Source organism: Arachis duranensis, chromosome 9, assembly GCF_000817695.3.
Source record: "Arachis duranensis cultivar V14167 chromosome 9, aradu.V14167.gnm2.J7QH, whole genome shotgun sequence".
Classification (NCBI taxonomy): domain Eukaryota; kingdom Viridiplantae; phylum Streptophyta; class Magnoliopsida; order Fabales; family Fabaceae; genus Arachis; species Arachis duranensis.
Window position 1 is genome coordinate 14,996,545 of NC_029780.3, and position 15,241 is coordinate 15,011,785.

Sequence of the window (15,241 nt, forward strand, 5' to 3'; positions counted from 1 at the left end):
AAAAGATAAAATAAAAAATTGAGTTTAATTATAATATAAATTTATAAAAATTAATTCAATTTTTATTTTTTATTTATTTTAAATAAAAAAATTAATTAAAAAAATCAATTTTATTTTTATTATATTCTGCACACCTTACAAAATAATAGTGCACATAGTATTTATTATACTTTAGTCATATTATCTGATTTAAATATTTGAACAACTATATTTATTATCAACCACCTCCAACTCTTAGCACGCATGAGTTATATTATTGATCCAAATTGATATTGAGTATGATTAATATGTAGTTTCTTTAAGTTTGTAAATTATTTTTTTGAAAAGAGTAAAATTCTCCTGATTAATACTATGTTCATCCTTCCTGTAAGACATAATCTCAATTACATCATAGCTATGTTTATCTTAAGGCATCTTTGCGAATTTGGAAGATGAGAATAAAAAATAGTACTCCAAATGAAGAGAATGCCAACAAACTATGTCTCACGGATAATGTTATTATTTATATATATTTTTTTTAATTGAGTCTTTGTATTAAATTTTTTTTAATTGTGTCTATACATTTTTTTTTATTTAAATTCTTATACCAATTTTTTTTAGTTGGTCCTTATAAAATTAAGTCAATTATTACTAAGAAGAACTTAATTAAAAAAAATTTAGTGTAAAGACTCAAATAAAAAGAAAAAATATAAAGACCTAATTAAAAATTTTACAAAACTACAAGGACCAACAAAATAATTAAACCTTGTTTATAAGTGTTTTATAACTTCTTGAATTGAGAAATTACTTAAACAAAATGGTAAAATGTACGTTAAACATACAAAATTATCACAATTTCTTATTCTAAGTTTCTGATGTTAGTTCATCAAAAACATTATATTAAAACTCATACATGAATGGACATATTTAAAATAATATATTTTTTATGAGATTATATTACAAATTTTTTTATCTTTTATGATTTCAAAGTTTTAAATTACCTCTCGCATTAATTAGTAGATGTTAAGACAGTGAATTGTCTATTTTTCTCTGGTCTCAAATTCAACTCTTTTGGATTTATATATGTTTGATATTGTAATTTTCTTTTAAAAAGAATCATAATTATAATGTGAATTATTAAATCTATAAGATTAAAAAATAAAATATTATTTAATTTATAACGTTTAAAACATTTTATTTTTATACTAATTATTTTATTTCGTTTTATTTTAATTATCTAATTAAAATAAAAAATTTCTTTCAAAAATATTTTTTTTTATCATATTTTTGTAGATAGCGGCAAAAGTATTAGTTATTGTAGTAATTTGAAAAAGAAAATAGTGGAATAATAATACAAACGAAAATTATAACAAAAAAAATATTTAAAAAAATGTTAATTTTAACAGAAGATTAAAAGAGGATAAATTAAAATATTTGAGATAAAAATTAGTTTTTTATAACATAAAAATTAAGATTTAATATAAATGTTTGACACTAGAAGAGTACTTTGCTTTAAAGTTTAAATTATTAAGTATTAAATTGACTGACACAGAATTATTGTAATTCTCTCTCCAATGTTTTTGAGGAGGTGTTTATGAGTCGGGTGAAATCGAATTTATTTTTCTAAATATATAACAGGTTTATTTTTTAGATCCAAATCCGATCTTAAATTCTATAAAATTTAAATATTTTCGGGTTACAATTATATCGTGTCCAAACTGGATGAAACCGGATCTTTAAAATTTTAACAATAATTTATAAATAAATTTATTTATAAATAAACTTATTTATGATGCACTAATTTATAAAGAAGAAATTTGTTATCGAAAAATTGATATTCACGTTTGAACTTGAATTTGTCCATAAATTTTAATTTGATGCTTCTTTGATGGGAACAGTACTAAATTAGTCTCCTATATTTGGGCGTAATCCTGTTTTAGTCCTTAAGGTTTAAAGTGTCCTATTTGAATTCAAAAAAGTTTCATTTAGCTTCAATTTAGTCCCATGAGGTCAAAGATAAATAATTAACAAAATGTCCTACATGACAGCAGTATAAGAATAAGGTCGATAATTTGGAGGATAAGTACAAGGTCCAGAGGCACAAAATCAACCGTGGATGCATCAATACATGTATTTAATATTTTTTTAGTTTTATGAAAAGTATTTCATTTTAATTATAACAAAAATGATAAATAAATGTATTCATGCATCCTCGGTTGATTTTGTGTCTCTGGAGCTTGTACTTATTCTCTAGATTATTGACTTTGTTCTTATACTGCTGTCATGTAGTACATTTCATTAATTATTTATCTTTGACCTCCGGTGGGACTAAATTGAAGTTAAATGAAACTTTTTTGGATTCAAATAGGATACTTTAAACCTTAAGGACCAAAACAGAATTACGCCTAAACATAAAGGACCAATTTAGTACTTTACCCCTTCTTTGATCTATTTTCTAATTCAATAAGTGTGATAAAAAATAAAACAATAAACTTATAATTAATATAACATAATATTAAAATAAATTTAAAACATATATATCTTTTTTAGTTCCCTTAGAGTGTAGACGGGTTAGGTGAAACCAAATTTACCTTGACCCGACCCAAAATAATAAACGGGTCTATTTTTGAGACCATTATTCGGTTCTAAATCTGGTCAAGTCACGTCAAATTTGCTCCTAAAGTGTTGAGGCCAGATCGAGTCTTCGGATCGGATCTCTTCGGATCGGATCGGACCATGCACATTCTTAGTTTTCGTAATATAACCTCTTCTTTATGGATCTTTGAGACTTTAGAAATATTTGGACTCAAATTTCTACGTTTTAGGTACAGAGAATTAGTACAGATAGAATTTACGGGGAGAATAAGAATGAGAGGAGAAAAAGACAAATAGATCCTTAACCTTTTGATTTGTAGATATTTAAATTTTCGAAAATTTAAAAATACATTTAACGTATTAACCTTTTTAAAATCTAGATATATTGATCTCTTATATTCACTTGGGTCTGTCAGATTCAACTAAAAAATCAAATGTAACTCTCGTTGTACTGATGTGATTGATACAGATACATACACGTGAACAAATTTTTAAAATTGGATAAATCAAACTTAGAAATCGATATATTCAAATTTTGAAGAAGTGAAAAACTTAAATGTATTTTTAAATTCCAAAAAACTTAAATGTCCGTAAATCGAAAAGTCAGAGATGAATTTGTCATTTTTTGGAATGAAAGTAAGAAAGTTTTTGGAAAAAACTGAATTGTGATGGATTCAATTTTTGGTCGTATGTTAGCAAAATCTTGACTCTTTATTTTCACTTTCGCTGCCAATGTATGGGTTCCTTAGCTTCCTGTGACAGTAACAGAGTTAAGAAAGTTTTGGTTGAAATAAATTCTCCTCTTGCGCTATCACTCATTCAAATTGTTTCTATTGGGTCTCATCAAAGGTTTCTTGGCAAAAGATTGGAAGTACACTTGCACATATTTATCGGGACATGAATTGCACTGTTGATGGTTTGGCAAACCGTGTTCTATGATTTTATGATCTTATCACTTGCCGGTTGTTTTTCCTACCTTATTCGTTTTGTTTTATTCGGCCGTTAGTACCTTTAATTTCCCACTCAAAAAATAATGTCCGGTTTTACCATATTAGCGCACACACTTCACACTTGTAACCACTTAAGACGTTCACAATGTTTAACTCAAATTAATTTATTGCTTCCAACATCGCTCTTTAAGAAAGAAAACCCGTATGTCAGATCAGACTAATATCAAGAACGTAACTTAATTGACAAAATGATTTAGATTTGAACAGGAGAAATTCTTAGGACATATTTTCATCATATCATATTATGTATAGAAATTATCATGAAACAAACAAGAAGATTGTAATATATAATGAAACACCGAAGCAGCTTAATTTTTTGCCCTCCAATATCTGTCGGCCACTTTCATATATAAGAAATGTTGAAGGGCACGCCTACATACATTATACATTATTATAATTAGTCTCTTTAATTACACTTACTTAACTAACACGAACCTTTGAATCATCTTCATCACTTCAACTATATAACTAATTATCCTCCTCTCACTTTAGTTGCAAGCAACCAGCATATACTCGTATTATTATTATCTACTTCTCCTATTATATAAAGGCAATAGAGTGAAGTAGTTGGCATGTATTTTTATTTTTAAATATTCTTCTTATAAATCCATAAAAGGTAATTTGTTATTTTTTTAATTTAAATCCAAAATTTAGTTATATAAAATAGTAAAACAATAACTATATTAACTAATCACACATTTTATGGTAAAAATTCAGACATACATTGTAGATGTACACCTATTGATTAATCCACTGATTTTTATGTATGAAGAGAGTTAGCTAGTATTCAAACGTTTCTTCTTAAATACTATTTTATTATATTTCTATTTTAAACAAATTGTTATAAAATATTTTCTATTTATATAGCTTGAATAATAAAAAAAACAATGGTTAAAGGAATCAAAATAATGTATACTTACTACTTTATATAATATTTATACATTTGATTTGATATCTATATTAAAAACACATATTGAATTTATAGATAAAAATAAGAAATAATAAAATATGCCAAAACCACAGTGTAATTAATAATACTAAATTGAATCTCTAAAGGTTTATACACCAATTTTTGGTATACAAATATGTTACTTATACATATTATTAATCATGCTGCCTGTTCTAGACAAGATCAGCCATTTATAATCATGATTAAATAAGAATGCTATGTTATTAGTTAACAGATATATAGTTAAGATTAATAAAGTCGTGATCTCATAAAATTGTTAAAATTATAACATTAAAACAGACGTTAAAAGTAGTAAAACTCTGCAAAAAAAAAAAAAAATAAATAAAAGAAAAGGAACCCAACAAATAAACTCTAATCTCTACTAACACCCAAAAATATTACTAATTTAAATATCGAAGTTTTTTACAAGTTGCATACCCCTTGGCCTAATTTTGAGAACACTTAAGTTAGGGTCTTCGATTTTCTGATCTTTCTAACTCGTAACTTCAAAGGGTATGAACACAACTATATTAGATATACACTAAAAATAGCTATTAATATAAAATATATATTAAAATATAAAATATATATTGAATATAAATTAAACAACGTATATATTTATATACAAATATACAATTACTTATTGTAAACATAATATTTTTGTAATCTTGGTACATATATACTAAAAAATAACTATTAATTAGATATTATATAGAAATATATATTTAATCCAAATAAATTTCTTTTGTTATGTTTTTATCAAAGTATTTGATTATTTATCTATTTTAAATTTGATTATTCAACTATAACAAATTTAATTACGATCATTATTAATTATTTTGTTAAAAATACATGTAAAATATTATGTATAAATAAAAAAACATAATAGCTAATTTAATTAATAAGAAGCTTTGATGTACATGCAACACTTTTGAAATATTTTTGTATGTTATATTCACTTGGATAACATTTATACATAACAATGATCAATGAGCAAAAGTGCAAAACCAATTAATCAACTAACTCAGCATTGTAAATCTCTTTTTCTCTTTTCTTTTCCCGGACTCTTCTCTTCTCTCATCACAATAATAATAATAATAATAATAAAAGTCAGTTAATTAATTAATTATGCAGTAGTTGTTGCTTAGCTCTCTCTCTCTCTCTCTCTCTCTCATTGTCTCAGCATGCACAAGTGTAGAACTCAACCAGCTCATCCATGGACCCCAACTGAGTCTCAGCACTCTCAAGCATCCAAAGCAAGTGCTCAAACAGAACCACCTCACAAGAAACAACTATTCCGCCATGGCAGCCACCATTACTATTATTGTTGCTGTTGGACCTGTCCACCAGCTCCTGGAACACCGGGTGATCTATGATCTCGGAGTTCACGAGGTACCTCCTCCGCGATCTGCCAACGTATACAACGTTCTGTTCCTTGGAAGACGCGGCGCCGTGGTTTGAGTCGCAGCTGGCGGCGGAGACGCAGCTGTTGTTGCGGCTCAGCTTGCTGAGTGACGGCCACCTTTTGATCGCTGACTTGATCTTCGTTAGTTTTCCCACTTTCGCCATGAAGGTGTTTGATGAAATGCCTGAGTGAAGTGAATGAGTGTGTTTTCTGGTTTTGTGTTTGGGATGTGAAGGAAGGTGTGAGGGAAGGTTCGGTTTATATAAAGAGAAGAATTGAAGTTAGTGAGGAATGGTGGAACACGTGCATGGCCCACGGTTTAGAGCACAGCTAAGAATGAGATATTTTTCATTCATTTTATTTCGGTTGGAAACTCGGCAAACCCAGTTGCTCTTTTTTTTGAGGTTATTTCCCTTATTGGGATTAGGAAGGTTTTGCAAAGTGACAATCGTCTCTCTCTCTTTTCCTCTTTTGTGCTTTTACATGCGTGCCCCTTGTTTTTGTTGCCACCCCCAACCTCGAGGACCATGTGATTTCTTTCTTGTGAAAATAGCCACAAATTTTGTAGCGTGTGTAAAAAAATTAAAAATAACAGTCAGACACATTAAATCAAGAATTTAATTTTAATATATTTATATTTAATTATATAATGTCATATTAATAAAAATAATTATTTTTTACACTAATTGTATAAATGATTATTCAAAAGAACGAAAATAATTACATGATTGTATAAAATATTTTATACTATTAGTGTATCAAAATTAAATTCTTAAATAAATAACCAATTTTAACAAATATATTAAAGTGAAGATAAGAACTATGTGTATTTTGAATAATTATGATTGATGATTATTGTAAAATATTTATTTCTCTTATTTTAGCAGAAAAGCATAGAAAAAAAACTTAGTTAGTTAAGACTAATAAACTTTTAATATTTGAGTTTATAATTAAGATTTAAAATTAACAGTCATGTTTTTATTGATGAAAAATGTCCAACAATATTATATAATTGATGATCGTTAAATGTCAGATGTTAAAAGCTATTATCATGTTAATTTCTTACGTATCATGTTCTCACCTAAATAACATAAAGAGAGAGAGAGGGAGAGAGATGAATATATATTAGTAGTATATTACTATTTACTATTACATTACATGTACGGTTCATGCAAGGAGCAAGGGAAAGAATATGGGTTTTAGTGAACAAAATATAAAATTAAAAAGAATAAAATAAAATCTCCAACAGTTAGTTGCGTAATACATGTTAAATTTTATTTTTCTATATAAAAGTCTATTTTTTCTGTTATTTCTATAAAAATGTTGGAAGCAATAATTTTTATTAGTATTAACCAATATTTTCAATGAACAATTTATTTTTATATGATCCGAATTTATAATTTAGAATTTATGATTTAAAATAAAAAAAAGTCTCAAAAGCCAGTAGATTCCAACAAATTAAATCTAGTCAGCATTTGGTTTAAATTTTAACACTACATTATATTTGGACTTTATTTGAATTTATATAAAAAATATTAATATTGACTAATTGATAATCTAAAATGATAAAATCTAATGGACTTGTAGAACTGCTGTTAAAATTTAATTAAAAAAAATGCATTTTCTCTTCTAATATACATTTTTCTTGTTGTGAAATATATTTGTCATGAAATAGATCTGTAACAGTATTTAAGTTTAGGAAAAGTATAGGTAAACAATGAAAATATTAAACAATATAAACAATTAGATGTTCATTTTATTAGTGTATAAATGGTTATTTTAATATTAAAATTTAGAAGGTTAAATTAGAAGTGTAGTGTATTTTTATTTGATTGGTAATTGTTTATATTGTTCAACAAAGTCATTGTCCTCCTAGCATTCCCCTTAAGTTTATCAAACATTATAAATTAATATCAATAGTTACATAGGATTGATTGAGATGGTAACAATAATTAAGTTTATCAAACATTATAAATTAATGGTGAATGTTATGGTACTTATCACTTTGTACCTAAATTATGAAAAGAGGTAAATAAATTATATTTAATAAATTTTACATGATTTATTTTTTATTTTAAATATTTTATTTTTTACTTTAAAAGGGAAGTTAGGCAATTTAGACACCATAATAAAGACACCATAAAACTCACCTTAATTAATACCATTAGTTACATAAGATTGACTGAGATGGTAAATAACTTTAATTTTTTATTTTTTACAGAATTTTTTATTTTGTTTACAGAATTTCATTTAAAGATTTGTTCCATAATACATAAGACATAATCAAACTACTAACACTCATTTAAATAACTTAAATAAACAAACGAACTAATCATTTATCCAAACCCAAATTGGTTGGTAAAATAACCTTAATTAACCATATATAAAACTGGTGTGTGTAAGAGAATAGTATAGCTTCTATCTTCCTACAATGAAATAAATATTAGTATTATGATTATTATAGATGATAATCTCATAATGGAGTAAAGCATATAAAATAGAATGACATTGTAGACAAGACAACACCATACTCTTTCAAGGATCATCTGTTGTAAAGTAGGCCCTGAAAATCTTAGCACTACAGCATTGCAAAATAGAACATGATGAGGATACTAGAAAAATATCAAATAAAAAAATGATTCTTTGTTGGACCTTCTTATTTTATTCTCTTGTTCTTTTATTTACATATATAAACAGAAGCAAAAACTTAATAACCCTATATAGATGTTCTATTGAATTTTTGCAGTTGTTTATCCTAAAGAAATTAAATTACTATTATCTAAGTAAATCTCATTACTAGAAATTTAACTATGGAAAATTTTCAACAAGAATTCTTTTTATATATGTTCATTGAGTCAAATACAAAACTTTTAATTAAAAAAGTTAATATACACCAATCCCAATGCAACTTGGTTGTTAAGCTGTGTTTCCTGTGAATGGGATAGCGAAAGACCAACAAATTAAGGTGTTGCATTGGTTGGTAAACAAAGCCAGCAAGATTAGCATATGAGCTAGTACTCAAACAAAGAAAGATGTTTTTATCATTTTTTTATATATTATGTTCTGTACAATAAAAATAATTTTTATATTTATAAAATACTTTTAATACCAAAACTAAAAAATTTATAAAAAGAGAACATGAACTCAAAAGCAACTACTTCTGTACAAACATTTTCATATAAAAATAATATTATAAACCGTTAAATAATTTAATATGTTTAATCATACACGTGTAATTTAACTATTTAACAGTTTGTAATATCATCTTTATGAAAAGACGTTTTCGCAGAAGTAACTACCAAACTGGGTTGTGGCCAGTATTTGGCTTATTATTCATGAGGCTTTAGGCCCTTACAAACTATGAAGAGATGGTGCCCACAACTTGTCCTTTTACTTGTATATGCTTTATTACCAGCTTTGTTTTAGGTACAGAGGTACCATTAGCTAGGTTCTAAATGCATATGGGGCCAAGGAACCTCATCTCTCACAGCACCATAACAACTCCAATTATGGACTTTGTCAAGTTCTAGAAATTCAATCTGAAATGACTACTACAAATTCAATTTCTTATTATAAGTTCCATACATGAAAAATATCCTTACTTGTTGTTGACGTTACGAGTGAGATTCGAACTCGTAACTTCTAGGTAAGTATGAAAAAATTATGTCATTTGAATTATAGTTCATTGGTCGCGTAAGATTAACTATTAGACTTTTGGTTCTCGTATATATTTATTTTCTAAAAGAAAATGAAATTTGATATACAAATCAATTTCACACTAACCATATATAAAAAGCATAAGTATTATATCTCTAATAAGATGGTGAGGAGTACTTTACTTATCAAAATTTTTAGACCTAAACCACAAAAGAAAAAAAAGGGGTTATACCAAAAAGACAATAAACTAAAATTATTTTATTTAATTTAACATTTATAATTATACACTTATCCCATTTTGTATTATCCAATTATTTCGATTAAAAAATATAAAATAAGATAAAATAATAATAAAAATATAAAATAAAATAATTTTGAGTTACTTCGTACTGATTTAATTTATTATTGTTTGTCAAATATTTTTAAAAAATAAATTCATGAATAAATAACTTAATTAAAACCCCAAATCATTAACTATAATATATCAGCAAAAACGTATTTAACCTTTTGAAATCAGACTAACTTATTAGCTAATTAGTCCTTCAAACATATATATGTGACATCAATTTGGTTCTCAAATAAATATCTAATTAGTTTCTCAAATAATACATGTGATATACCATTTTTCCAACAAAGACTCAATAGATGCAAAATACATCTACAACAATAAACTCATCATCTCACCTATATTTCGTAAATAATTATATTAGATGCATATCAAAAATAGCTACTAAAATTAATTATTAATATAAAATATATATTAAAATAAATTAAATAACATATATATTAGTGGCTGATTTTGACATACAAATATTATTTTTGTTCTTTAAAATAGAGTAAATAGATGTCACAAATCTTTGAGTAGTAATATGATCTGATTTTACGTCAATAAGTATTTTAGAGTTAAAATTACACATGATTAATGAATAAGGCATAATCCTAATACTAGCATATGCAGAGTTTCTGAAGGGGAAACATAAATTTGGATGTGTCATGAGTCATGAGTCATGAGTAATGTCTAATGTGTGGGTCTTGTTAGTGTGGTCCAAAACATAACACAATGGGTCAAGGTGAAAAACGAAAAATAAAAAATGAAAATGAAAAACAAAACAAACAAGAGGCTCTGAGCAAAGAAGCAAAATCCATTTGGTGTTCGCAATGCATTGCAGCCGTCAGTGGTCCAACTAACGCTTCCAATTCCCGCTGACTAAGCTGCCGCTCTTAAATTTTAACCTTTTCTTGCAACTTATAACACAAATATGATACATTTTCTCTCTTCGTACAAAAGTAAATTCCTAAATGGATTTAGTTAAGATATGTCATATGCGCACAAGTTAAGGTTATTAGTAATAAATTTTTTTAAATAATTTACTATAATTTGTGCATAATAAATATATTAAAAATTTTAGTTTTAGATATTTTTTTATAAAAACTCTTTTAATCAATAATTTTATTAATCATGTATCTTAAGAATACATATTAACTAAATCTTCCATAAATAATGTACCAACACAAGTTTTTATTGAAATACTACCATTCATTGTGAATTAATTATTGGAGTCCAAATTGTTAGGAACAACTGCATTTTATTACTACTTAATTGGACACATTATTTTTCTTCGGTTTTATATTTAGGGTTTAGAATGTTTTATTGAAATACTACCATTCATTGCGAATTAATTATTGGAGTCCAAATTGGTAGGAACAACTGCATTTTATTACTACTTAATTGGACACATTATTTTTCTTCAGAAAATATTATTTGTACATTAAAATTAGCCACTAAAATTAGTTATCAATGTATTTGTGTATAAATACATATGTAATTTAATTTATTTTTAATGTGTATTTATATTTTATACTGGTAACTGACTTTAGTAGCTAATTTTAATATACATGTAGCATACGTTTTATATTTAGGGTTTAGAATGTAAAATTGTCATATATAAAAACATATAATGATAAATATTTCATTAAATGTAACTAGATTTATTGGTCTTTTTATGTAGTTGCAGATTTATTTGAGGTTGTCTTTTAGATAATTGATATTTTTTACGGCAATGCCAAAAAATTATCAATTATGTATAAACTACCTCAAAATCTTTTTTCTTTATTTGGGTCAAGCTTATAATACAATTGATCTAAAAAAATAAATAAATATGTGGGTTAGAATTTCATACGTTTTGTGCATTTTTGGCCATGAAAATATTCCAAGTTCCTTTTCTCTATGTTTCATTTTAAAAAGAAAAAAAAAGGGGAAAAATCCATAATGACCCATAATTATTTCATTTGCATCAAACCATATATTGTAATGTGTAATATGATAGGTATAACTGAGCTGAAGTGGTTAAAAAATGATGCCTTCATAAATAAAAATGGTCCCAAATCTTTAGAACACTATCACAGTATCACTGTATCACATAGCTGATCATGTGCTTAGAGAGATTGTGATGGGGATCCAAGACGAGATTAATTTTTTTGGGGTCTTGGACCATGTTGTATACAATGTGAAATGCATTAAATTTTAAGATTATGTTTGGATTTGCTAATTGTAAATCATGTGCATGAAATAATGTAGCGTACAAAATGTCAAAATCATTGTCAGTTCAACCATATTATTGAACAGAGCACTAACTTAGCAACATAATTAAACCGAGCATCAATGCTGATTGGGAAGCTAATTAACAGACACAATTAAATCAAGACTTGAGTTAGGTGTGGGAGGCAAGAGAATTGCAATTTTAGAAACATATTAATACTTTAAATTTGATTTTTGAAAATGATAGAGAATGGTTATTACCACTAAAAAATTGATAATATCACTTTCAATGTGATAAGATTTTGTTATAGATAGGCTTTGTATCTAAAATAGTATTTTTCAATTGGAGGTGATATTATTAATTTGAAGATGACAGCATCCAACTAAATTTTTTATGTATGGATACTTTTAATATGAAATATAAAAATATTTAATTATTTTAATATTTTATACTGTTATGATAATAGTACAAAATGTCATTGATATTTTATAAAAATTTACAGTAACGTATATGAAAGTTGTAGAAGGTTTAGAGAAAAGGGGTTGAATCTATGACCTTTTTTTACTTTAAAGAAATATGGCTTAATTTGTAAATTTTCACTTGAATTTTGTTCGAACTCAACAGCGAAAAATTTTATGAGAAAATTTTATTTTGTCTCATGAATATCAGAAAACAGAACAGAGAAAGGAAGAGAGAAGCTGACATCATCATGTATCTTGGTTCAGTTGCCTTGTGCAATGCAACCTATATCCAGTCTCCACCACAACAGTAGTGAAATTTCTACTATAGTTAAAGTATTATATACACCAATTCTACAGGATTGACACAATCTTTTTTTTATCAAGTTCTAACCTAACTTGACTTGGCTATGTTAATACCTAACTCTTCACTTTTAGTACTCGCCCAACTAAACAAGAGGTATTTCATTAGTACAAGATACAAGACCCAAATGGTAATACATAACACAAATTTAAATTATTTTTGAAAAATTCATATCTAAAATTTAATATTAAAAAAAAAGAAATTCCACAATATCCACTTCCATGATAATACCCAAATGGTACTTTTTATTTTTATTTTAAAAAAATTCCCAAATAGTTTGTCATATAATAATAATGCTTGGAAAGATAGTATTAAGGTTAAACTTAGAACCTAAATGAACAATCAAGTAGCTTAGTTTATCAAAGTTTTTTGGAAGGGTTGACCATCAAAATATACTTGAAAGATTTAATGGTACAAAAACTCGTGGAACAAAAGTAGATTAATGTGATTAGGGTATCGCGTAAAATAAAAATGCTGCATAAACAGCTAATTCATGTACAACTATTAAAGATTAGGTGTAATTTCTTATAGGTATGGGATATACATTAAATTATACAATTTTAGTAACATTTAAAAAATATTAATAAAATCAACATAACATTATTTAAATGTTTAAAAATAATTTTTAATTTAAAAAATAAAAATAAAAAATATTATAAAAATATTAAAAAATTATTTTAACAATATTTTTTAAGAAAAAAAGTTGAGAAATTGAGACAAAAGAATGACTGTGTTCAAGAATATAAAAAAGGAAGCAAAGATTTTAAAGGAGCTTAATGATATTTACTTCTCTTAACTAGGGATGGCAATGGGACAGGACGAGAATGAGGGTGGGAATGGAGGATATCTTCTCGCTCTCCATTTCCGCCTCTAGATTTGTTTTTCGTCCCACCCGAATTCTCGCCGTAAAAAAATATTACTTTCCATCTCTATTTTTTGTGGATTTTTATTTTCTGTGGGTCCCATTATCCATCTTTCTATATTGATAATTTATATGAAAGTTCTAATAAAAAATTAAAAACAATGAATCAGAAAATATTATTATAACATACAAGGACACAATCACACAATGGTAAAAAGGGAAAAGGACGCCACGATCGGAGACAGAGGCGGCAAGAGGGTGACGACATGATGAGCACTAAGTAGGAGTGATAAGGGATATGGTTGTGACTATGAGAAATTGAAATTTGTAAGTTTTGACTTTCTAGAGTAAATGGAGTTCTGTGGTGGCTGGGATTGTCGTGCTTTGACCGGTGAATTGGTGAATGACATATAACATACCCATTTAAGCATTAGAAGTTTTTAATATCAGCATTGAAGAAGATTAAATGTAGCTAAGTATGGTAACTTGCTAGGTTTTACCGCATTGACAATATAATCATTTTAAATCCGAAAAATTGATTATTTCATGTGGACTTTAGATTGCATGGACAAAAATTATGTCAACGAAAGATAAGTCTCTAAGAAATTAAAAAAAAATGTGAAAACAATTATTTTTTGATTCCTTGGCCAGTATTGCGTCTGGATTCGTGAAGAGCGCATAGAGATTGATGAGAAGAGTTTTGGTGCCAATTGAAAGCAGATGCATACTACTACCGGTAAAATTTCGAGCACCATGAGAGAGGCAGAATCATCTAACAGAAAATTGAAGAAAGGTAGAATCATCCAACGGTAAGACCCAAAGCAAGCAATCTAACATTCATCTCCTCCAATCAACAGAGAAGAACAAGGAAGGAAGTATTCGTATAAGCAAAGAGCAACCCGTTTTTCTGGCAGTATTATTCAATGACTCACCAACGTTCTACTTTGTTCCGTCATCCAAAAGCGGCCACCGTTATTGGTAGAGAAAGCGCCTTACTGAGAAGAAGTGTTCCTGGTTATCTTGATTAGGATTAGGAACCATTGAGTGAGATGAAAGGGAGGGAGTTAGTGGAATTATTCCTATCCATGACACCAAAAAATATTTTTTCGCTTTCTTCAAATCTAGTAAGTTAAAATACGTAAACTACTACAAAGGGAAAAAATTAAAAATACTGAAATATTAGTTATTTCTTTCACTAATTAGTTGTTTCTCCTCTCATTAACACTTACTAGCCGCGCACCGGGATTTAACCCTCGATACTAAACCCCCAATTTCAACTGAAACCCTAGTTCTCCAATCACCATATCCAGAACCAATCTTTATCAATTTTTCCACAAAATTGCATTATTGATTTTTTTCATGTTAATTACTCTAATTTTATGCGCCAAATGATTTACTGCACTTAATTAGTGGAGTTATTGT

General features: G+C 27.0%; 1 protein-coding gene across 1 annotated transcript; it reads right to left on the minus strand.

Moving 5' to 3' along the window:
* Nucleotides 1-5,457: 5,457 nt before the first annotated feature.
* Nucleotides 5,458-6,332, minus strand: LOC107464838 (auxin-responsive protein SAUR78). Its single transcript, XM_016083797.3, has one exon. The coding sequence runs from the start codon at nt 6,100-6,102 to the stop codon at nt 5,713-5,715; it is 390 nt and encodes a 129-aa protein (XP_015939283.1). The 5' UTR covers nt 6,103-6,332; the 3' UTR covers nt 5,458-5,712.
* Between the last annotated feature and the right edge of the window lie 8,909 nt (nt 6,333-15,241).